This window comes from Convolutriloba macropyga, chromosome 9, assembly GCF_964194025.1.
Source record: "Convolutriloba macropyga chromosome 9, txConMacr16.3, whole genome shotgun sequence".
Classification (NCBI taxonomy): Eukaryota; Metazoa; Xenacoelomorpha; order Acoela; family Convolutidae; genus Convolutriloba; species Convolutriloba macropyga.
The window spans coordinates 42056914-42081713 of record NC_134476.1 but is presented as its reverse complement, the minus strand read 5'-3'; the positions used below and the strand labels follow the sequence as shown (position 1 = coordinate 42081713).

At 37.3% G+C, this 24800-nt stretch overlaps 2 protein-coding genes across 5 annotated transcripts in view; one reads left to right on the top strand and one right to left on the bottom strand.

Annotated features, from left to right (window-relative positions):
- LOC142345792 (uncharacterized) overlaps positions 1 to 5182 on the bottom strand; it is a 36222-nt gene extending 31040 nt beyond the window's left edge. For both annotated transcript variants that reach the window (XM_075398149.1, XM_075398150.1), the window contains exons 1-2: positions 4666 to 5182; positions 4126 to 4219 (exon numbers count right to left, since the gene is read on the bottom strand). In XM_075398149.1, coding sequence (XP_075254264.1) covers positions 4126 to 4219; positions 4666 to 5137 — 566 coding nt within the window. In that variant the 5' untranslated portion in view covers positions 5138 to 5182. The remainder of the gene's footprint in view (positions 1 to 4125; positions 4220 to 4665) is intronic.
- LOC142345791 (putative ATP-dependent RNA helicase DDX23) overlaps positions 1 to 24800 on the top strand; it is a 160511-nt gene that overhangs the window by 66203 nt on the left and 69508 nt on the right. For all 3 annotated transcript variants that reach the window (XM_075398148.1, XM_075398145.1, XM_075398146.1), the window contains exon 5: positions 6420 to 6591. In XM_075398148.1, the coding sequence (XP_075254263.1) occupies positions 6420 to 6591 (172 nt within the window). The remainder of the gene's footprint in view (positions 1 to 6419; positions 6592 to 24800) is intronic.

Sequence of the window (24800 nt, the reverse complement as noted above, 5' to 3'; positions counted from 1 at the left end):
AACATCTAAGTAGGCCTCAATTTTTTTTTCATTTAAGTTTATTTGAAATTTATTGATTGCTTAGGTCAAAAAAATTTAATCTTGATTTGATCAACATCCATAAAAAATTAAAATCAATCCTTCAAGGTCCGATGATAACAATTGCTAAACACAACTTTACTGCGCAACGCCATTTTTCCATTTTTCTGCGTTTAACACGTAGAAGTTAAAGTGAATTCTTCCATTTGGATATTTTGTAGCTCCCTGCTGATGGATGAGGACAAAAGAACTAGTAAAATTAACTAAGTCCCCACTCATTGGGTGACATTCAAACAAGGAAGGGCTCCCCTCTCATAAAGTGATTCCGATATCACTTGAGGCTAGTGAGTTCATGAACTGGACTTTCTTGACCATCTCATTGGGCATAGCGGCGCGATTGGATGCGACAGTCCCCGTCATTTCTGGCTCATAATCGCGAATCACTTGCAATGGGCATTGTAGCTGAGCCCTGCCTGGCACTTATTGATACCGCTTGAGTGAGGCGATTGAAGGCTACTGATAGGCCCGAGGGCCAGAAACCTCTTATCAGATAAAAAGAGCTATTCTTTTCAATGTTTTCCGCGTTCTTTCGGATAGTCCGCCGAAAGTCTCTAACGCCAATGGTATGAAGTGGATGCCCAGTTCGCTGTACTTTTGGTAATAATGCCCAATCTTTCTGTCTTCTGCTAGTATTAGAGCAAAACCACTTGTCATCGCAGCATCTGAGATAAGACTGGCTTACAATGGGGACGTAATGTTGACGTCTAAAGCTGCTGTTTGTCCTGCTATAAAACTGGGCAAATACATGTCGCCTGGTCTTGATTTGTTTTCGGGCAGATGTTTTTACTCACAAAGAGAGGAAAGATTGGCCGACGAATAAGCTGCCATTATTGTTTCTCGTACTCTGTCATGACGAGAGATTTAACCACGCCCGTGACATCAAACGGCATGATCTCCACTTATGTCCAAATTAGCTGACTTACAATATGGACATCTCCTTTCCGATTCATAGAGGGGAATTCCTAAACGGCTTTTCAGAGCACATCAGAACTCGTTAGGTTGAGGTGTAAGCCAAGAGCAGGGATAGTTGATGACGTCAACCAAGCTCCTGATTGAGGTAGGGAAAGAGATAACTGTCTAGCCTTTTCTCTGGTGGAGGTTTGACCTTCAAGAAGGTTGCTTAGAGCCGTATTGTCAAATTGTTCTTGAATTTTTTGCTGCGTCAAACGAAGAATCCCTAAGGTGCTAAACTCCACTAAATCTGTGAAACTACTTTCTTGAGTTGGGTTCACTCGAGTAATTTGTTCTACTATTTTTGCTGACTGAGATAAGGAACCAACATAAGCAGCTTTGAATTGGTTCAAAGAACGTCGAACTCCAGCTCATGTTTTGCTTATTGGCAGGCATGCTTGGTCCATTAATTATAGCTGATTAGAGAACCCAATATATTTTCAATAGTCGTTCGTTGGAGATGATCAAATTTTTCAATTTTTTTGTTACTCTGTGGACGGAGTGTTGCATCTCAACGAGTACACCTATTTAGGTGCACCCAGACAGCTACGCAAAATTCCACGAGCGCGCTGAGGCTCCTCTAAATAGCCTAGATTGTCTAATACTCTCTCGAGTTTTTTAGCCAGTTGTTCTAAACAAGATGCAACAGTAGTGGATGTTGCGATTGCTGCTCCCAAGATTTCGATTTCTGTTTGGCTGTTTTTCTTAATCCTGCTATCAACAGTGTTAAAACACGTGTTGGACTACAACTCGCACTTATCTCTTCTGAGAATGGGATTTAAGAATGAGACAGAAAATAGAGAACCAGAGACAAATTTGATTTACACTAAAAGGTTACTTTCATTTTCTTTATGCTTGATTATTAACTACAGACTGTAAACAAAATTGAAGATTGAGTTCATTTTCTTCATCGCTGCACTTTACTTTATCTTGACACACTAAGAAATCAGCTGTTTGGTTGGAACTTTTTGTACAGAAAAAGTCACTTGAAACAATTTCCCGTCAATGAATGAAGTATTCACACCACATCCAAATTGGTCGATGATAAATCTAAAACAAATATTGGCGCAACATAAAATAACAAAACAATCAACCCCTTTTTCTTCTTCTTCATTATTGTGCAAAAAAGTTTACCCAATTGAGAGGCAATGCTAGCACCACACGATTTGTTATAGAACTACTGAAATACTTTAACTTCGTTCAAGAAAAACTTTCCGACAAATTGCCTATCGTTAGTGACATTCCAATTTGACGTGTATGATGATTTAATAAACCAATTATCAACAGCTCGTTTCCGTTTTCCAGATATGAAATGTATGTTTCTACTCTCCCCCACTTTGGTCAGGTAAGAATAAAAACTCAATCTAATTGGTTTTCAGTTAAGATTTTCAATTTATTTTGGTAAGGCTGGTTTAATTTAGTTTAGTGCAGTAGGAATACCTGTCCCCTTGTGCCTCTTGGACCACAACTCGCATTTGTCTCTTCTGAGTTCAAGGCCACACTTACGATTAGTTGATAAATTTTCTAATGATTCACATAGCTCCTTCCGTTCCTGCTATAATTCCATCATCAAGGTACAAAAAATTCTGCCAAAGATTTGGTAACTTATTGTCGAGTTTCTTGATAATAGGCCAAACTGCCGAAGAAAACAGTATGGGCCCTGGTGGGTCTCCTTGTTGGACTCCTGGCGGACTTTGAATGTGAGTTGCATTAAAAGAGCTTGCTATGCTGAGAATGGCAAAAAGAAGCAAAAGGGGCTAAAGCGGGAATGATTTTTTTTGCGCTGCATCTAACACACTGATTCTCGCAATGAAATTGAAAGCCTTTTAGCAGTCAATTTGAAGTGGGCCAGCATTTTTGTTGTTCAATAACTTTTGAAAAGTTTGTTTTGTATGTACAATGTTTTAGCACCGCATATAACTGCCACGCCAAGTTTTCTGGATGAAAAAAGCCTCAGAACTGGATTCTTTGGCTATAAATTTGGCTATGAGGGGCCACTTCATCCAAAGACAAGGTTTTTCCTGCACGTCCAAATTGTTCTTGAACGCGGAGAGATTTTGCACGCGCTGCGAGAAATTCCATTGAGTCATGATTTATTTTCTTGGCTGGTTTCATTGAGGCTGCTTCGAGCCATAGCCCAGCATAGTCGGCATTCTTCCAACGCTCAAATATACTTAACATGAGCTGTTCTTGCTGCTGTTTGTGTTTCTCCCCCCTCTGCTGCTAGCGCTCAGAACGCACTTGCTTATTGCAAAGTTTTTTCCAGTTTTCTGGGGAATTTGGTCGAAACACAGCTCCCAGTGATATGTGTTAGCAGTTCAGACCATCTTAGCCGGAACTTGACCGGAATAAAGCGGAGTTTAGGTAATTTTTTCTTGCTAATCGTTTCATGGTCTGGGAGGGCGTTTAGGTTCAAATTTTCTGTGTTTTGAGAGGGAATTTTTTCTTTCGGGAATTTTATCGCTGTTTGTGGGAATTTTTTGTTACTTTCGGGAATTTTTTCGCTGTTTGTGGCAGAGGCTAGCTCGTCAATGCGGGCTGCAATATCATGGGGAATTTTCCTACTTGTCTTCAATTGACTACTAAATTAAGAATGCGCCCCAATTGATCCACAGCATACCCATTCGTCAAATTTTGGCCCCTGTCTTCGTATCGTATTTGTTTTGTTTGTTTGAGGGTCGAGTACAACTACTTTATATTAGTTGTCCTTTTTATCAGGGTATAAGATGGTTGTATGTGTAGACCCTCGAAAACGCAAAAACTCGAGAACCTCAAAAATTAGAGCCTTAATGTAAGTATTTTTATCGCTTTAATGTAAGTAGCCTTAATGTATGTATTTTTATCGTGCACGATGTCATAGTGGGACTTATTGTGTAACTTTGATAGTAATAGCGTCAGGCTCTTTTAGGTTATCAATTTTTTTAAATCAAATCTGGCATCTTAAGTCTTTTCTGCAGAAAATTTTGAATGAGCGTTTTCTAATGTGAGCCAGGGTTGTGGATGTTGTAAAACTGATCCCTGGCACTGCCAACAATCCACTGTGACAATGTTTTGTTCCCTTGTTCAAATAACACCTGATGGAATAGAGACACGTACCGGATTGTGTCTGGGCATTTGGAACAAGAACTGTTTGGCAAATGACACTGGAATCCTGCGTAGTGGAATGAAGGGTGATTCACCATTTGGAAATCTACATTGTTAATTGCTTACTTTGTGATATGATTTCGTATGTGCCTAATTAACTAATTCTCACATATTGAATTGCAAATTTTGGTCTTTGATCCATTTTTAATTGCAAAATAATTGAATCAAGACCAGGTATTTTCCAAGGTCACGAGTCGCCTGAATTAAAATTATGATTGAGATTATCGGTGGTCAAAACGTTAATCAATAACTCGATCCCTATGTTTGGTGTTCGTTCATCAAAAATAGCCATAGTTAAATCAAAGTGGTTGAAATCAAAGCTGGGTAGAGACAAAGTAGCAACAAATTGATGCTTATTTAAATCTAGAGAATGTCGGGAGATTTTGAGGGTATAATAATATGATTTTTGTTTGATTTTGACGTCTATGACGCAAGGCTGCCCCACTTAATTTTTTGTTTGTTTGATTGGATTATGAAGCGGAATCTTATCACTGTGTAGGGCTGATATCCGTATAGCTGTAGCAGGCGAGATCATGGGACTGACGTCTTTGTGTGATCTCCATAGAATGCATTTTGGTTGTAGCTTTTGCACTTTCGAGTGGTGCACATGAGATAGGCCAATCACAACTATATTCCTCTCGGCTTCATCTCCTTGCTCAAAATGGAAGGCTTTGTAAATTAAGAGGTACTTGTTCCAATCATTTCTAAAGATAGATTCATTGCTAACAATTCTCATGTCTGGTAAAAGCTCATGATAAATAGGTTTAGGAAGTGATAATTTTATTATAACTGTGTTGCTGTCGTCATTCTGAGCTTTAAGAACGATCATGTCAGTGGAGACAGCTGTTCTGTTCTCAGAATTTTTCAGAACAAATCTCAGTGGCATTTCAGATAAAGAATAAATTAAAATTGCGGTAAATATGAATGCAAGTGATTTCAGACATGTTATTTTTTTTAATCGCATGATTAGGCTCGGTAATTGTGACAGTCCGAATTGTGTAGACAGAAGTTGGAGATAATGGTAGTGATAAATTTATATTTCTATCAGCAAAGACGAATAATTCTGGATTTTGTCGCTCGAGAAATAATTGTTCGCAATAAATGTTATTAAAATTCACTATTGCAGTGTATTTTGTTTGAAAAAAACAGTCTCAATTGGATTAATGTTGTCGGAGTAACGTGGAGTTTGATGAAACTGTTTCATACATCCAATGTCACAGATGCATTTCAACATCTCATAGCTATGAATAACTGGATAGGTCGAGTAACGGTTTAAGTCACGCATAGTGCATAGTTCCAAATGGCTACCGGCTCTTGTAGAAGCAAAGGTTAATTCGAGGCAAATATTTATCCCATTTGGACCATAAAGAGAAATATTTGGCCTTCGAGCTTGGAGGCATAAGTTATCCTTTCTGGCTCAAGCACAAGCGCATGATTTTCAATTACTTCTGGATTCGAAGTTTGTTGATAGACTAATTTTTTTCGAGTGACTTTTGACTTGCTTAAGTTCTTATGTTTTTCTTCATACACTTTTCTCATTCAAGGCAGCAGTTAGATTTTTTGTGCGATTTTTTGCTTGACCGATTTTTCGTCTGTCGCTGTTAACTTTTTGTCCTCAAAAACGGTATATACAAGTAAAGCCCGGTGGACACTAGGTTGAAGAGCAGCTCTCTTAGAGCCTTACGCCATACTAGTCTCTAAGTATGCGAATCAACAAAACTGTTTTGAGGAGACATACATTCATGGTGTGAAGGATGGTTCATTATGTTAGAGACTCAATGACTGCTTGCCCACTCCCTCCTTCACCTGGCTATTTTTACCCCCGTCCAGCCCTCCCACTCCCACCCCCCTCCCACTATAGCTTGACCCCCTAATGCACGGCCTAACGCTAGCATCCCTATCCGCAGCTGGCTACTACCAAAGATTAATTCGTCTGACTTTTGTCGGTTATGTTTGTTAATTTGTCCCCTAGTCGCCCGTTTGATTGACACATCACGATTTTTGCTCTATTTTGACGAGTGAGGTCTACTAAACATATCCCACTCGAGTTTATCTATATACAAAAACTTTTGAATCAAGGTATGACATCAAATCAATCAATAAAAAACGTTTTATTCGTGCAATTAAGACAACGTATCTGCAGAGCAATAGCAGCTATGGTTATAATTATGAGAATGAGTGAGCCTTGTTATGTATGGGCGTTAATATTAGCTAATTGGGTTGGAACGAGTGAGTATTGTGTTCAGAGCAGCAGAGAAGACAAGCGATGGCCAATGCAACTGCCCCCTCCTCTCTTTCTAATGGTCTAAGCAGCAGACAGGCAGAGAGAGAACAGAGGGAGAGAGAAAGGGAAAAGGAGAGAGAGGCTAGGAGAACCAACAGACACAGATCCATTAGTCCACGACGCTCAAGGTCACGGTAAGGGCCAAACTCTATTTTTCTGCCGTCGTTTCCACCTCAGTAAAATTAAAAACAAGTGTATTTGAAAAATATCCAACTAATAATGGTTTAAATTACCTGATAGGCGAGATTAGCCGTTACAGCCATATGTGATTTTTTGCTGGTCGATTCTTTTATCGGCAGTCTTTGTCGAAACAAAAAGTTGAATATACTTGCCTCAAAAATATTTAGCACGTCATCAAAATCTTACTCTTCAAATTTTGTGGTAAATATGCGCAACTTAGGGCTTCCCAATTATTTGACTCAGTTCAAACTCAGTTTTCCTGAAATGTACGACGATTAAACATAGGTGTAGATGATGTTGATCAGACTGTTATTGATCTCGTTGGGGTTTGTAGTTAATTGCTCTCAAACGAAGTTTGTAGCAATTAGACCTCAATTTCGTTGTTAACGAAAATCAACAATAAAATTAGGCTTGATCACTAATTTTGAAAGTTGATCAACCAAGAAGTCATTATTTCATACTTTTTCAAGCGTACCATTTTTTTCAAGATTTCATGTTTTATATCAAACTAGACTTTGAACTTAGTTTTTCGCTCTTTTTTCACACTTATCTCGAAGAGTTCAATCTTACAAAATGGTGTAAAATGATCAATCAGCTGAGCAAACTTCTTGGAAAAATTCTTGGAAGCCTTAAGGCATGGTTCTTGGAAACTTTTATTGAAAGCCCAATTTTTTCCCATGAGACAAACCATACAGTTTTCAAAGATAATTAAAAGGGATAATTGAAAACAGGAAACAGTCACAGAATATAACAACTTTGGCAAAGAGGACTTTTTAAAGTCTATAATTGAGTCAATATAAATATTTTTATAAATTGCTCATTTTTCTAAAAAAAACCATGAGTGACAATGAGAGTGACACAACAGAGCCGGCTGACGACATCTGCGATCCATTCGCTCCTACAATTATATCAAGGAATTCAGAAGAAAATGTATTTGAGTTGAACGATTATTCAATTGTTGGATTGATTCGCTGCACGAGAATTGCAATGTTACTATAAATTTTAATTGAATTCTCTCTGTGTTTTGAACAGCGAAATTGGGGTCTAAATAAGTTAGAGTATAGATCTGGGAAGCCTTCGGCAATTCGAGCTCAGCCTCGGGCGCAAGCGTCCTCGGCTTTGAGCTCTAATTGTCTTAGGCTTCCCAGAACTATACTCTTACATATACTTATATTAGTCCTGTTGGTCTTTTTTTATGTGATTTTTTGCTTGACAGATTTTCCGTCTGACGCTTGTGACTTTTCGTCCTTAAAAACGGGATAAACAGGTAGCGCCCAGCGGACATCAAGTTTCATTAGAGGCCTTTGGCCGCGTTCAGTAATCCTTCAAGCGCTTAGTGTGATGAAGCTACCGGGAAGATCATATTTTAAGGTTGAAAGCTCATTTTTAGAAGTGTTTGAGCCCAAAATATTGCAATATTTCCTTTTTTGCGTCTTTTTTTTGATTTTGTTGTTGGACCAGTCTAAAATTGAGGCTGGTTAAAGTTGATAAAGATTTTTTGCAAGACATAAGTACTTTTTATGACCTTTTTCAGAGTTATATGTTTTCGTAATCCAAACAAAACACAAATTTATACAATTTTTCAAGCTTTTTGAAAATTTTTGTCTTCTAGTTTTGGCTAGCCTCAAGAGCCAAGGAACCTCCTCTAGGGTTTGATAATGGGTTTCTGTATAGTTTCTAGATGTAATGGAATGTTTTTCAAGATTTTTGACGAATTTTAGCATTTTTTTGACAAAACTTGCATTTTTTTTAGATTTATTGTCATTATTCAAATTTTTTCAGATCCAGGGGCCAGCAAACCTCCTTATGGGTTTGATATTAATTTATTGAAAAAAATTTATAAGTCATGGAATAGTTTTCAACTTTTTAATATCCTAAATTTTAGCAACTGTTGGTAAAACTTGCAATTTTTGAATTTTTCAAGTTTTCTCAAGCCTCCGAAGCCGCGGAACCTCCTCTACGGTTTGATAACAGGTTACTGTATAGGTTCTAGATGTAACATCACGAATTTTAGCTTTTTTGTCAAAACTTGCAAATTTTTTCCATTTTAGACATTTATTGTCATTTTTCAGGTTTTTTTTTCTGTCTCAGGGGTCAGAAAACCTCCTTAACAGTTTGCTAATAAGTTACTGAAAGATTCTTTATGGCCACGGAATAGTTTTCAACTTTTTCTAGATACTAATAACTCAGATATAAATAAGTAGCTCGCCAATTGCGGCGCAATTGCCCACTTCGATTTGTAATCGAACATTCGCAACTCAATTGGATTCATTCATCGCAATTGAGTATGGCGCAGTCAGCAGGATCGTTACTGGCCATCAAATCTTTTTAATTCTTGCTGATGGGTTTAATGACAGAACTCCACAGACTAAAAATTGTTTTGAACATTTTTTCACTGCAAAATGTGGAAACTATTCTTTTTGAATTTTGTTCTTTCAGTTTTTTTAGATTTAAATACTAACAAGGCTAGAAGTTGCAGAGTCGAATCTCGGAAAATAGGCCTAGCTCTCTCTCTCTCTCTCTCTCTCTTTCTATCTCTGTTGGTTGGGGTTTCTTTCCTTGTCTTTCTCGTTCACTTTCATCGCTCGCAAACTATCTCTCTCTCTCTTTCCTTATTCCTTTTGTTGATAACGCCTCAGCTGCTGTTATATGGCGTGATGTCATCATCTATACCCTCACCTCACGCCCTTTTGTTGAGCTAAAGCTAGCCTCACTAAAACCTGGCTAGCTGACAAAGCCAACCGCTCGCCGGCCGTTTGAGAGCAATTCGCCTGATGTTTGTCGGTTATGTTGATTATTTGGGTCCTCTCTGTCTTTTTACAAATTCAAAGAGTATTGGTGAAGCGGCTTTTTTATCGATAGTTTTAAATTATATTTGAAAAAAATCCGAACGTGAAAAATTCCGCCGAGTTATGGTCAAGCTACAACGAAATTGAAGTTTAAGAGAAATTGAACGAGAGAAGTGGGTTTACATATTTTCGCGAAGCGAGAGAAAACTTTGAGCGACATTGCCAAGCAGTTTTTGGCGAACTGGTTTTTCTAGGTTACAGTATAGATTTTTAGCTGTATTGTAGGTCTTTTAATTGTTTTTTTGAAATTATTGTGTTATTCTCTTGTACCTAATCAAATGTTTTCGACGATTTTTTTTTCAGTTTTTTCACCATAATTTTCAATTTTGAGTGCATTGTGGTTTTTTCTCGCGTAGATTAGTTGTACTGATGTTGTTGATCCATTTTATTTCTTTTTTTGTTTGTCTCTGGCACTGATTGTATCACTTCTCCTTAATTTTTCCTAATCTTTGACCTTTGGCTGTTCTTTTTTAATAGCTACAATAGTGATAGTGATAGCTGAGTGGATCTATCTTTTGACTGTCTTTTGGTTTTTGTTATTCCGTACCGTCGACTTTGTGCTGTAATCTGAGACGTCATGCTCACTTTAAGTTAACTTTTCATTCCTTCATTCTTGTTCTATTTCTGAATAAATAACGTGCTCATTTTTCGCTTTTATTAGTGTTAGTTGTTTGATCATTTTTGTGAACTAGTTTTTTGTCACTCGTAACTTAGGTCATTCTCAAAATCATTCTTCCTCTCTTAAACTGACTTTTCTTACATTAATGGACTGATTTCAATTATTTCTTATCCCTAATTTGAATTAATATCAGGGAAGTTGTACATTACCGCTTACGCCGGGCAAATTGAAGACAACCGAAAAATTAGTGGCAAAATAAGGTCGAAGTCTTTTTAAGGTCTAATTCTTTTCATTGGTATGTTGAGACTGCAGTTCTACAAAGCTGTCTGAGCTGTTTTCTGGCGCCAGCCTTTTTTCTAGTACTTAGCAACAAAGTATTCTACAAAATCAAGCCTACTATAAAAACAATCTATGATAAGAGTAACTTTTCAGTCAAGCAATTTCTAAAAACTTTTAGAACAAATTGATTGCAAACCTTTCTATAGTTGTGATAACGCAGAAGGCGTGTTTAAAGAATTTGTTTTGAATGTTTCAACGCTAATCCAAAAATGCGCCCCACTCAAAAAAGTTTTCATCGGGAACAACAAAAATCCGATAAAAAGAAGCAGCAGATGATAGCATCCGAAAAATGTTTGATGAAAGGACAACTGAGCAAGATAAATGGCAAATTATCAATAACGTAAGAATTTCCGGGAAATTAGGATGCTCAATAACTCTCTTAGAAATAGTTTTAACGTTCTTTTAACACAGCCTAACTTTTAACTTTTTGAACTACAATTTTTCAAAACTGGGTGATACATTTTCTTCAACACCAATAAGTCCTTCTGAAGACATTTATCATTATACCTCTGAGTCATTTTCTTTTCGTTTTATAACCGCTTTTGAGTGTATAAATGTTTTAAAATCATTAAACCCCGCGGACAGCCCCAGGACATAGCAGCGTACCAGCTTGGGTGTTGAAGGATGGGAAAACTCAACTTAAGCCGCTAAGGTTTTTAATCAACAGATTTATTTATGAAAAGAGATTCCCCACTGATTTAAAACGAGCTATGGTTGCACCGCTCTTAAAAAAAGGGAGTCCAGAAGACCCAGAAAACTACAGGCCAATTTTGTTAACAGGAGCATTATCCAAAGTATTCGGGCGATGTTTATATAATCAAATAGAGGAGTATATTCTTAATGAAAAACTTTGCGAATTACAGTTTGGCTTCAGAAAAAGAACTTCAACTACTGAAGCACTGATATATTGTACAGAAAAAATTCGAAAGGAAATAAATCACAAGAAATTTGTTTATATTAGATCTCTCCGAAGCTTTTGACTCTATCAGCCATGAAATTCTATATTCCAAGCTTAAAATATCTCGGGTTTGATGAAAATGCAATTCTTCTAATTAAAAGCTTTACACAGGGCCGAATACAGAAAACAATTGTAAACAACGTTGAATCAGATTGGATTTCCTTTTATAAAGTTGTTCCTCAGGTGACTGTTTGAAGACCGCTATTGTTCAATTTATTCATAAACGATATCAAACAGATAAGACATCCGAATATGAGCTTTTACAATATACAGACGACACAATCATTCTATGCTGTGATCACAGTCTGGAAAAAGCGTCGAAAAGACCAGAAAATGCAATCCATGAGGTCTCAAAATACTTTGATCAATATAAACTAAACATAGATGCTAAAAAACGAGGTTTTAGTATTTCGTCGCAAACATCAAAACCAATTAAATCGGAAGCAGTCAATCAAACTTCAAAACGAAACTATTCAAGCTAAAGCATCAGTGAAATATCTGGGAGTGTTTTTAGACCAGAATCTTTGTTTTCAAGAAGAGGTCAAAAGCATATTGAAAAATTGCTTTTGGTATAAAAACGATTTCGACCATTAAAAAAGGGTTTGCCAATAAAAACGAGAATTAAACTTTTGAGCGCTCTAGTTCTTAGTCACCTCCATTATTCGGCTACTTCGCTTAGCGGTATATCAAAAAACCTGATAATATCTTTAGAAAAGCAACTGAGTTGGGCTGCTAAAACATTGTGCGACAGACCCAAATATGATACCTCCGCTGATTTGAAACTGAAGCGTGAGATACTCCCAATTAGCTTCTTTCTAAAATCAAAAATCATAGTTTGTTTCTACAAAATAAATCAAAACAAGATTGCTCCATACAGAAACCTAGATTTTCCAAACTCAGATTACAAAGAAGCGTACCGGTTTGTCGTACCACCCTGTGTGGTTAACTGCCAAATTTTCCAGAAATCAATTTTTCGTAACATATGTGATTTATGGAACAATGTAATCAAATCTCAATTGCAAGAATACCAGTCTGAAGGCTTTCAAGAAACGACTAAAAGCCCATTTTCTGGCCGAATTTAGGAAGGATTCAAAACAGATAGCGTAAGGTGGACTTCCATGGAAGGAATTTAGATTTGAACGCTGACTTATTTCTGATGTATTTCTCTTGTTTTATGCAAGACATAGCTCTAACTGATAAACTATCTTTGATAAATACTGACATACATTGCAAGATTGAATACTACAATGTCAACTTGCTAATTGAGTGTTCTTTTTTGTTGAATTTTGCCGTTCATCTGGCAAATTCATACCAATTCGTATCTTTGCGGTTATTTTAGTTGTTTGGTGTATACATGCTATTGAAGAGTTTACGGAGACCTGGAATGGTTTGGCTTATTTTAGCTTCTTTTCTTTTACCTTGTGGTGTTTTGTAATGCTCATGATATCTGATCTAATTAGTATATAAGGCTACAAATGAAGCAGATTTTATTTTATTTGAAGTAAACTTTTGCTAATGTTTCAAAGATTTCTAAGTTGGTTTTAAATGTTTAATTGCTCTCAAATTAAGTTGTTGTCAATTATTTTTAGTCCTGTGGTCTTTTTAATGCAATTTTTCGCCTGAGCAATTGTTCGTCTGATCCATTTAACTTTTAGTCCTCCAAAAGAGGATAAACAGGGAGCGCCTACAGAGCATTGAGGTTTCTTAGAGTCTCTATTCTTACTATACTCTAAAATGCAATTCAACTAAACTGTTTGAGACATAAATTTATGGTGTGAAGGGAGATTCTAAGTTTTTGACCCCAACACGCCGCGGCACCCACCGCCAACCCCCGTAACTTTAAGCTAAAGGTAGTAAAGCAAGACTCCCTAAACTGTACTTAGCGACTGTCGAAGTCAACCGCTCGCCGTTAGTTTGAGAGGAATTCGCCCGACAATAGTTGTGTAATTCGGTTTTTTAGCTTTCCGGTATCGGGTTCAAATCCTTCGGTTGACAGTCAATAAGAAGTGGAATTCAGTTGATCTTGAGGCTTCTTTAATTTTTTTTCAGAATATTGAATCTGGGTAAATGCTTGCTCATTCTTCATTAATTATTTACTGCTCTCGAACAAACTCAGGGGATCTGCAAACCCAATAAATGTGCAAAAGCGTTTTTCGCTAAGTTTGATTAATCAAAAGACAATGAGTTCGAACAGTGGAGCCTCCGATGCGGTCTCATGAAGTATTGAAAAGTTAACCGCTGCAAATGCTGCAAAATTGGAACTTGAATTGCATGCATTTGTTGATAAGCTGTGTTATGGCTGCTCTATCCATTGGTTACTGGGTATGTGATCAGTTTTTTGGTAAGTTTTTTATCCGAGGACACCTAAAAGGTAGAGCTCTTTTCTCTGAAGAACAATTTCAAACCTTGTCACATAATTCGCACAAAATTCCACTCAAGCTGAAACATTTGTAAGTTCAGGATGAATGAAATCATGTGACGCCTCCTGTGAAACTGTTAAGGGCTTGTCGATAGGTTTCTGGTTATTTCTCATTTTTAACGAAATGGTATTTAAGATTTTAATATCAAGATCTATGGCAACCTTTTGATAAAATTTGCATTTTGTCAAGTATTTTGAAAGATGTTTAATCTAATTTATAATTTCTAGGACCAACGAAACTTATGCGTGGCCTAATGCCTAGTTTTGAGTGACCTAAATTTAGTTTCGAGAACAATAGCGTCAAGAACTTCAGCATCGTTTTGTCTCGTTTGTGCTTCTGTTTGTCACCTATACTCGCAGTTATCGGAATATTTTGTGTCATTTTCAATTCTGAGCGCAGGGAGTCGTCACAACTTTTTATCAGCTCGATGCATCGTTTATGCGTCAATGTGAGCGTTCTTCTGGTTTTGAATATATTGACAAGAAACTCAGGCCAATCTTTCATTTTTTTTCAAATTTCTAGTCGTTTCCATTCTATGTTGCTTTGCGTGTCTCTGATTGCTTTTATTTATCAAGAAAGTTCAAGAAACTTTTCTTTAAAACATTTTGAACAGACATTTGTGTCCAACACACTGATCCTAAAAGGTTATACACTTTGAATGCTTATCATTATTATTATTAATGGCCGCCCTCAGCCTCTCAACCGCTTTACCTTTTGATCGCGTTTTTCGTGAGGTCACGAATACTGACTAGACTGCTCGCTTGACTTCTGACTTACCTGATTCACTGTTTCAACTGAATGGATTTTAAATTCTTTCACGCATTGAATTACGCAATGTAGTAAATACGGTCTATGTCAAAAGAGCAAAATCAAAAGAAACGGGATAAACCGATAAAGCGCGGTCGTAGTGCATTAGGTTATTCAAGGTTTTGGATCGTATTTTAGGACTTGTCCTGCTATGTTTTTCAGTTTGTTTTACATAAATCACGACATTAACTGTTGATTTCTGACTTACCTCACTCACTGTTTCTACTAAATGGATTTTAAATGCATTCAATCATTGCATTATGCAATCTAGTGAATAATTTCAAGGTCAAAGGAGAATCTAATATATTAAATGTAAGTCGCACTTGAACGCAATGGTTAACAACGCTCCTATCTTCACATGTTTTAGCAATCTTTAAACATGCAGCCTACCCGACCATGCTTAAGTGCCTGATCTGTAAACGTTTTTTTTTGCTGATTAAGCTTACGGCTTAGCAAAAACAAGCAAGACAAAAAGCCATCGACTAATTTTCGTATGTAGCCACGACGGATAGACAACAGTAACAGTCGTCGGTAGTGCAAGGGATTATACTTGTGGCTGTGCAGCGAGGGGCATGGGTTCGAGACCGAGTCGGTGCAAAAAAGGCCTTTTTTGTCTCAAAAATGGCGAATCTTGTTTTTCATCCACTACTGTGTTTCCTTGCTCCCTTCTTAAATTCCCTTCTTATTCATTCTTCTATATCTATCTAATATATTAAATGTAAGTCGCACTTGAACGCAATGGTTAACAACGCTCCTATCTTCACATGTTTTAACGATCCTTTAACATGCAGCCTATACAACCATGCTTAAGTGCCTGATCTGTAAATGTTTTTTTTTGCTCATTAAGCATACGGCTTAGCAAAAACAAGTGAGACAAAAAGCCATCGACCAATTTTCGTATGTAGCCACTACGGATAGACAACAATAACAGGCGTCGGTAGTGCAAGGGATGAGACCTGTGGCTGTGAAGCGAGGGGCATGGGTTCGAGCCTGAGTCGGTGCCAGAAATGGCCTCTGTTTTTTGTGTCATAAATAGTGAATCTTGTTTTTCATCCACTACTGTGTTTCGTTCTTGCTCCCTTCTTTATTTCCCTTCCTATTTATTCTTCTATATCTATCTAATATATTAAATGTAAGTCGCACTTGAACGCAATGGTTAACAACGCTCCTATCTTCACATGTTTTAACGATCCTTTGACATGCAGCCTACACGGCCATGCTTAACTGGCTGATCTGCAAATGTTTTTTTGCTCATTAAGCACACAGCTTAGAAAAAACAAGCGAGTCTGAAAGCCATCGACCAATATTTTTGTCTAGCCGATTCAATAGACAGCAGTAACAGGCGTCGGTAGCCCAAGGGAATAGACCTGCGGCTGTGAAGCGAGGGGCATGGGTTCGAGCCCGAATGGGTGCCAGAAATGGCCCTTGTTTTTTGTCTCAAAAATGGTGAATCTCTTTTTTCATCCACTACTGTGTTTCCTTCTTGCTCCCTTCTTTATTTCCCTTCCTATTTATTCTTCTATGTCTATCTAGTATATTAAAAGTAAGTCGCACTTGAACGCAATGGTTAACAACGCTCCTATCTTCACATGTTTTAACGATCCTTTAACATGCAGCCTACACAACCATGCTTAAGTGACTGATCTGAAAATGTTTTTTTTGCTCATTAAGCACACAGCTTAGAAAAAACAAGCGAGTCTGAAAGCCATCGACCAATATTTTTCGTATGTAGCCAATTCAAGAGACAGCAGTAACAGTTGTCGGCAGCGCAAGGGATTAGACCTGTGGCTGTGAAGCGAGGGGTATGGGTTCGAGCCTGAGTCGGTGCCAGAAATGTCCTCTGTTTTTTGTGTCATAAATGGTGAATCTTGTTTTTCATCCACTACTGTGGTTCCTTCTTGCTCCCTTCTTTATTTCCCTTCCTATTTATTCTTCTATGTCTATCTAATATATTAAAAGTAAGTCGCACTTGAACGCAATGGTTAACAACGCTCCTATCTTCACATGTTTTAACGATCCTTTAACATGCAGCCTACACAACCATGCTTAATTGCCTGATCTGTAAATGTTTCTTTGCTCAATAAGCGTACGGCTTAGAAAAAACAAGCGCGACAAAAAGCCATCGACCAATATTCGTATGTAGCCTCTACGGATAGACAACAGTAACAGGCGTCGGTAGTGCAAGGGATTAGACTTGTGTCTGTGAAACGAGGGGCATCGGTTCGAGACCGAGTCGGTGCGAAGAATGGACTCTGTTTTTGGTCTCATAAATGGTGAATCTTGTTTTTGATCCACTACTGTGTTTCGTTCTTGCTCCCTTCTTTATTTCACTTCTTATTTATTCTTCTATATCTTCTAATATATTAAATGTAAGTCGCACTTGAACACAATGGTTAACAACGCTCCTATCTTCACATGATGTAACGATCCTTTAACATGCAGCCTACACGGCCATGCTTAAGTGACTGATCTCAAAATGTTTTTTTTTTGCTCATGAAGCACACAGCTTAGAAAAAACAAGGGAGTCTGAAAGCCATCGACCAATATTTTTCGTATGTAGCCAATTCAAGAGACAGCAGTAACAGTTGTCGGTAGCGCAAGGGATTAGACCTGTGACTGTGAAGCGAGGGGTATGGGTTCGAGCCTGAGTCGGTGCCAGAAATGTCCTCTGTTTTTTGTGTCATGAATGGTGAATCTTGTTTTTCATCCACTACTGTGGTTCCTTCTTGCTCCCTCCTTTATTTCCCTTCTTATTGATTCCTCTATGTCTAATATATTAAATGTAAGTCGCACTTGAAGGCAATGGTTAACAACGCTCCTATCTTCACGTGTTTTAGCGATCTTTAAACATGCAGCCTACACGACCATGTTTAAGTGCCTGATCTGTAAATGTTTTTTTTGCTCATTAAGCACACAGCTTAAGAAAAAACAAGCGAGACTGAAAGCTATCGACCAATATTTTTCGTATGTAGCCAATTCAAGAGACAGCAGTAACAGGTGTCGGTAGCGCAAGGGATTAGACCTGTGGCTGTGAAACGAGGGGCATGGGTTCGAGCCTGAGTCGGTGCCAGAATTGGCGTCTGTTTTTTGTGTCATAAATGGTGAATCTTGTTTTTCATCCACTACTGTGTTTCCTTTTTGCTCCCTTCTTTTTTTCCCTTCTTATTGATTCTTCTATATCTTCTAATATATTAAATGTAAGTCGCATTTGAACGCAATGGTTAACAACGCTCCTATCTTCACGTGTTTTAGCGATCTTTAAACATGCAGCCTACACGACCATGTTTAAGTGCCTGATCTGTAAATGTTTTTTCGCTCATTAAGCAAGCATACGGCTTAGCAAAAACAAGCGAGACAAAAAGCCATCGACCAATTTTTGTATGTAGTCACTACGGATAGACAACAATAACAGGAGTCGGTAGTGCAAGGGATTCGAACTTTGGCTGTGAAGTGAGGGGCATGGGTTCGAGATCGAGTCGGTGCAAAGAATGGCCTCTGTTTTTTGTCTCATAAATGGTGAATCTTGTTTTTCATACACTACTGTGTTTCATTCGTGCTCCCTTCTTTATTTCCCTTCTTATTTATTCTTCTATATCTAATATATTAAATGTAAGTCGCACTTGAACACAATGGTTAACAACGCTCCTTTCTTCACATGTTTTAGCGATCCTTTAACATGCAGCCTACATGGCCATGCTTAAGTGACTGATCTGCAAATGTTTTTTTGCTCATTAAGCACACAGCTTAAGAAAACACAAGCGAGACTGAAAGCTATCGACCAATATTTTTCGTATGTAGCCAATTCAAGAGACAGCAGTACCAGGTGTCGGTAGCGCAAGAGATTAGACCTGTGGCTGTGAAACGAGGGGATTGGGTTCGAGCCTGAGTCGGTGCCAGAAATGACCTCTGTTTTTTGTGTCATAAATGGTGGATCTTGTTTTTCATCCACTACTGTGTTTCCTTCTTGCTCCCTTCTGTATTTCCCTTCTTATTGATTCGTCTATATCTTCTAATATATAAAATGTAAGTCGCATTTGAACGCAATGGTTAGCAACGCTCCTATCTTCACGTGTTTTAGCGATCCTTAAACATGCAGCCTACACGACCATGCTTATGAGCCTGATCTGTAAATGTTTTTTCGCTCATTAAGCATACGGCTTAGCAAAAACAAGCGAGACAAAAAGCCATCGACCAATATTCGTATGTAGCCACTAGACAATAGCAACAGGCGTCGGTAGCGCAATGGATTGGACCTGTGACTGTGAAGAGAGGGGCCTGGGTTCGATCCCGAGTGGTGGAGGAAAAGGATGCATCGTTTACTGGGATACAAAATTCGGGAGTTGGTTGTCGTTTTCTTCTCCTCTTCATTTCTTTGTTTTTTTGTTACTTATATCTTCTTTTCGTTCTTTCTTTATTCCTTTATCTTTTCTTTATTTCTCCATTCATTTCTCTCCCTCTCATCTAATATTTTAAATATAAGTCGCACTTGAATGCAATGTTTAGCAGCGCTCCTATGTTGACATGTTTTAACGATCCTTAAGAATGCAGCCCACACAATCATGCCTAAGAGCCTGCTCTGCAAATGTTTTTTTTCGCTCATTAAGCATACGGCTTAGCAAAAACAAGCGAAACGAAAAAGACATTGATAAAAATTTTGCTTATGTAGCCAGTACCGATTGACAACAGCAGCAGGCGCCTGTAGCGCAAGGGATTATACCTGTGGCTGTCAAGCGAAAGACATGGGTTCAAGCCCAAGTAGGGGCGGAAAAGGATGTATAATGCACTCGAAATTAAATTTGGGATTTGGTTGTCCTTTTCTTCCCTTCTTCGTTTGTTTTATAAATTTATATATTCCTTTTGTTGTTTATTTATTCCTTCATCTTTTATTCCTTTCTCCATTTTTTTTCTCTCCCCCTCATCTAATATATTGAGTGTAAATTGCACTTGAGCGCAATGGTTAATAGCACTACTATCGTCAGATGGTTAACGACCCTTAAACATTCAGCATACACCACCACCACGCTTAAGCGTCTAATCTGTAATTGTGTTTTGCTCATTAAGCATACAGCTTAGCAAGAAGAAGCCAGACAAAAAAGTCATTGTCGAAAACTTTGCGTATGTAGCCAGTTCAACAGACAACCGCAACGAGCTTCAGTAGCGCAAGGGGATTAGACTATGGCTGTGAAGCGAGGGTCATGGATTTGAGCGCATGTAGGGGAGGAAAAGGATTTATTACTTAGTGGGATAAAAAATGGTGAGTTGATTGTCTTTTTCTTCCCTTCTTCATTTCTTTGCTTTTATTTGTTACTTGTATCCTCATTTTGTTCTTTCTTTATTCCTTCATCTTTTGTTTCTTTCTCCATTTCATTCTCTCCCTCTCATCTGTTATATTAAATGTAAGTCGCACTTGAACGCAAGGGTTATCACTGCTCCAGCTTCTGTTTTTTGGCTCAAAAATGGTGAATCTTGTTTTCGTTCTTGCTCCCTTCTTTATTTCCGTTCTTATTTATTCTTCTATATCCTATATATCCTATATATTAAATGCATGACAGTTTATCAGGCACCATGTTTAACGAAAGGCGAAAATGCATGTTTAAGAAGCCTCTGAAGAGCACTTTTAGGAGCTATCGAAGAGCATGATTAAGAGCTGCTGAGCAGCATGGTTAAGATGGCAGATTGTGAGAGGTCAATGACCAAAAAAATTGCTCTCCTAAAACGTCAATGCCCGAAAAAGCGCAGGCTGCAAAGGAGTCATTGACCTAAAAGCAAAAAGTTATTGACCTAAATGCAAAAAGAGTCAATGACCGATAATCCAGCTGCCAAATAGTTTACGCGCCGCAAAAAAACAGGGATGCAAGAAAAGTCATTCACCGAAAAATGACAATTCGAAATAGATCCAAAAAGAGGGTATTGCTATTTTGGCCTTTCAATGATTTCTCGTTATTCCGTTGACAATATGCTGGTTGCCAGCATATTAGTTTCAACTACTCCATTTAAATGCTCTCAAACGAAGTTTGTAGCAATAATAGTCCTGTTGGTGTTTTTCATGCGATTTTTTTTGACCGATTATTTTTGACCCATTTGTCTTTTTGTCCTTAAAAACGGGATAAACACGTAGCGACCACAGGGTGTTGAGGTTCTTTAGAGTCTTCAACTTCTCCTGAACACGAATAGTTGCGAGGCTTTAATCGGAACTTTCTACGCAAAATGTTTGTGTGACCGATATGATAATTTTGATCAATCTTCATTTGTTTTCGGTTTTGCTTGATCTGTCTTTTCATGAAAGTTTTTAAACTGAAGCTTAATTAACTGCATCATTTGTAGCCAGGTTTTTTCCAGATCAAATGAAGAGTTAGCCTGCGAAAAGAGTTGATTCTATTTTTTTTGTACTCTCGAAGTAAGATCTTTTCTCTCTTTTTTTCTTTCTTTTTGTGCTCCTTCTTTCTCTCCTTCTTTTCTCTCTTTCCTTTCATTTCTCTTCTTTTATATATCTTTGTTTTCTGTTTTTCTCTTTTTTCCCTGTTTCCTTGCTCTTTTTATCTTTTGTTCTGTCTTTCTGCTTTTCTGTTGCTTTTCTCCCCCTCTCTTCTGACGTACTGTTCTGTCTTTTGTCTTTTTTTGTCTATACTTTTCTGCCTTTCTGTTCTCTTTCGTTTTGCTTTTTCGTTTTGCTTTTTCGTTTATTCTGTTCGCTTCCCTTTCATTTGATTTTTTTTCTGTCTTCGTTCTAATTCGTTTCTCCTCTCCTTTCCGGTTTTTCTCGCCCCTTTCTCTTTCTGTTCTGTTTTTCCTTCTCTGTTTTTCTTTTCTCTGTCTTTTTTCCGGTCTTTTTTGCCTTTCTTTTCTCATTTTTTAAAATTTTTTTCCTCTTTCGTTTCTGTCTTTAGTTTGCCCCTCTTTTTCCTTTTCTCTTGCTTTTCTGTCTTTCCTTTCTGTATTTTTCCCTGTCTTTCTTATTCGTTTGTCTTTTTCTTTTCTTTTCTTTTCTGCCTTTCTTTTTGCTCATTCATTTTTTCTCTTTCGTTATTGTCTTTTTTTCTTGTTCTTTTCTCTTTGTAATAGCTGCACAGCGGTAGCTGGGGCAATTTTTAGCCTTCTCTCGGTTTTTTTATTTCGTTGTTAGGATTTTTGTTACCACCATATGACTTCACAACCACTTCAAATCTGCTTTTTGTTCATTCGTTCATATAATTTCAACTGAAATGCGTGCGTGACGTCATTTTTTGCTCCTAGTGGAGCGTGTTTTTTCGTTCCTTCGCTGCGATTAAATTTTTGGTCACACTTGACTTATCCCACTCTCAAAAATGACTGCCTCACTTTGAATTAACTTTTATTTACCTTAAATCAAAGAGATAAGGTCAAATGTGTGTGTGTCACTCTAAATGAAGATTTTTTTGAGAGCAGCCTATAAAGGCAGCAAAAACTTGCCTCGAAAGAAAAGACGAATTTTTTTGGTCTGTTCTTTTAACTGTTTTTTTTAAGACCGCAGATCTACGAAGCTATTGCGGATATCTTTGGCAGTCTGCCAGCTATGTTTGTTTTTTTTTGTCTAGCTTTTCTCTCTTTTCTGTATTTATTTTCTCTCTTGCTTTTCCTTTTCTCTCTTGCTCTTCTCTCTTTCATATCCTTTCCGTCTTTCGTCTCTTTGGTTTTCCTGTATTTTCTGCTCTTCTTTTCTCTTTTATTTCTTTCAATTCTGCTGTTCGTCTGTTCTGCCTCTTTTCTGTTTTGTTTATTTTGTATTTTACATGTCTTTTCTTTTCCTTTTCTCTTTTTTTGCTGCCATTCTTTTTCTCAATCTCTTTCTTTCGTTCCCTTTTCTTTTCTCTTTAGTTTGTCGTTCTTTGCTGTTTTCGTTCTGTTTTCTTTTTCTCTCTTGCTTTGCTCTTTCTTTCCTGGTTTTCTTTTCTTGTTTCCTCTTTCTGTGATTTTCTTCTGCCTCTTTTTTCTCATCCTTTGTTTCTTTCTTTTGGTTGTTCTCTTCTCTTATTGCTCTTTAGTCTCTCTTTCTTTCTTTCCCGCCTTTTTTACTCTGTTCCAGCATATTAGTTTCAACTACTCCATTTAAATGCTCTCAAACGAAGTTTGTAGCAATAATAGTCCTGTTGGTGTTTTTCATGCGATTTTTTTTGACCGATTATTTTTGACCCATTTGACTTTTTGTCCTTAAAAACGGGATAAACACGTAGCGACCACAGGGTGTTGAGGTTCTTTAGAGTCTTCAACTTCTCCTGAACACAAATAGTTGCGAGGCTTTAATCGGAACTTTCTACGCAAAATGTTTGTGTGACCGATATGATAATTTTGATCAATCTTCATTTGTTTTCGGTTTTGCTTGATCTCTGTCTTTTCATGAAAGTTTTTAAACTGAAGCTTAATTAACTGCATCATTTGTAGCCAGGTTTTTTCCAGATCAAATGAAGAGTTAGCCTGCGAAAAGAGTTGATTCTATTTTTTTTGTACTCTCGAATTAAGATCTTTTCTCTCTTTTTTTCTTTCTTTTTGTGCTCCTTCTTTCTCTCCTTCTTTTCTCTCTTTCCTTTCATTTCTCTTCTTTTATATATCTTTGTTTTCTGTTTTTTCTCTTTTTTTCTCTATTTCCTTGTTCTTTTTATCTTTTGTTCTGTCTTTCTGCTTTTCTGTTGCTTTTCTCCCCCTCTCTTCTGACGTACTGTTCTGTCTTTTGTCTTTTTTTGTCTATACTTTTCTGCCTTTCTGTTCTCTTTCGTTTTGCTTTTTCGTTTTGCTTTTTCGTTTATTCCTTTTCTGTCCCTTCTGTATTTTTTCTTTAGTTTTTCCCTTTCTGTTCGCTTCCCTTTCATTTGATTTTTTTTCTGTCTTCGTTCTATTTCGTTTCTCCTCTCCTTTCCGGTTTTTCTCGCCCCTTTCTCTTTCTGTTCTGTATTTCTTTCCTGTTTTTCTTTTCTCTGTCTTTTTTCCGGTCTTTTTTTTGCCTTTCTTTTCTCATTTTTTAAAATTTTTTTCCTCTTTCGTTTCTGTCTTTAGTTTGCCCCTCTTTTTCCTTTTCTCTTGCTTTTCTGTCTTTCCTTTCTGTATTTTTCCCTGTCTTTCTTCTTATTCGTTTGTCTTTTTCTTTTCTTTTCTTTTCTGCCTTTCTTTTTGCTCATTCATTTTTTCTCTTTCGTTATTGTCTTTTTTTCTTGTTCTTTTCTCTTTTTAATAGCTGCACAGCGGTAGCTGGGGCAATTTTTAGCCTTCTCTCGGTTTTTTATTTCGTTGTTAGGATTTTTGTTACCACCATATGACTTCACAACCACTTCAAATCTGCTTTTTGTTCATTCGTTCATATAATTTCAACTGAAATGCGTGCGTGACGTCATTTTTTGCTCCTAGTGGAGCGTGTTTTTTTCGTTCCTTCGCTGCGATTAAATTTTTGGTCACACTTGACTTATCCCACTCTCAAAAATGACTGCCTCACTTTGAATTAACTTTTATTTACCTTAAATCAAAGAGATAAGGTCAAATGTGTGTGTGTGTCACTCTAAATGAAGATTTTTTTGAGAGCAGCTTATAAAGGCAGCAAAAACTTGTAAACTATGAATTCAAAAACAAAACCAAAATTCTTATCGATCTGATTTGTGTACCAATGAAAAAAAAACCGGAAGTATTGCCATAACTTGTTTTTATTATGTGCCACAATTTAAGTATATGACTGCTTCTTACTGAGGACTAATAATTTTCTTCAAATCGTGATTTTAGACGATAATTTAGACAAATTTAGAAACATTTCCCTGTATGCCTTGTTTATCCTATTTCCATTAACTGGACACGCCAGTTTTAAAAGTAGCAAAATGTCAGTTACGATCTACTGTAGAAATGAGATAATGATTGCTAGTAATCAATTAAAAGAAGCGGGATGAACCGGTTAAGTCCGGTCCTTAAGTCATATCAAAATTCATTAGAATTCATGAGATTATCGAAGTTCAGTAGAGCTACTGCTTTATGGTATCAGTTTTAAGCTTAATAGCCTTCACCGTGGAAGCCGAATAGAAGCCGTAAAAGCTGTGTAATACAACTTAAACTGCAACAAAATTAAAACAGCCTAACAATTTGTATCTTCTTTGTTTCAATCCCAATAGTTCGAAATGGGGTCAACGGGGGCTATTTTCTGGCAATCTGCTATAGGCCGCACATGGCAAGCTGCTATGTT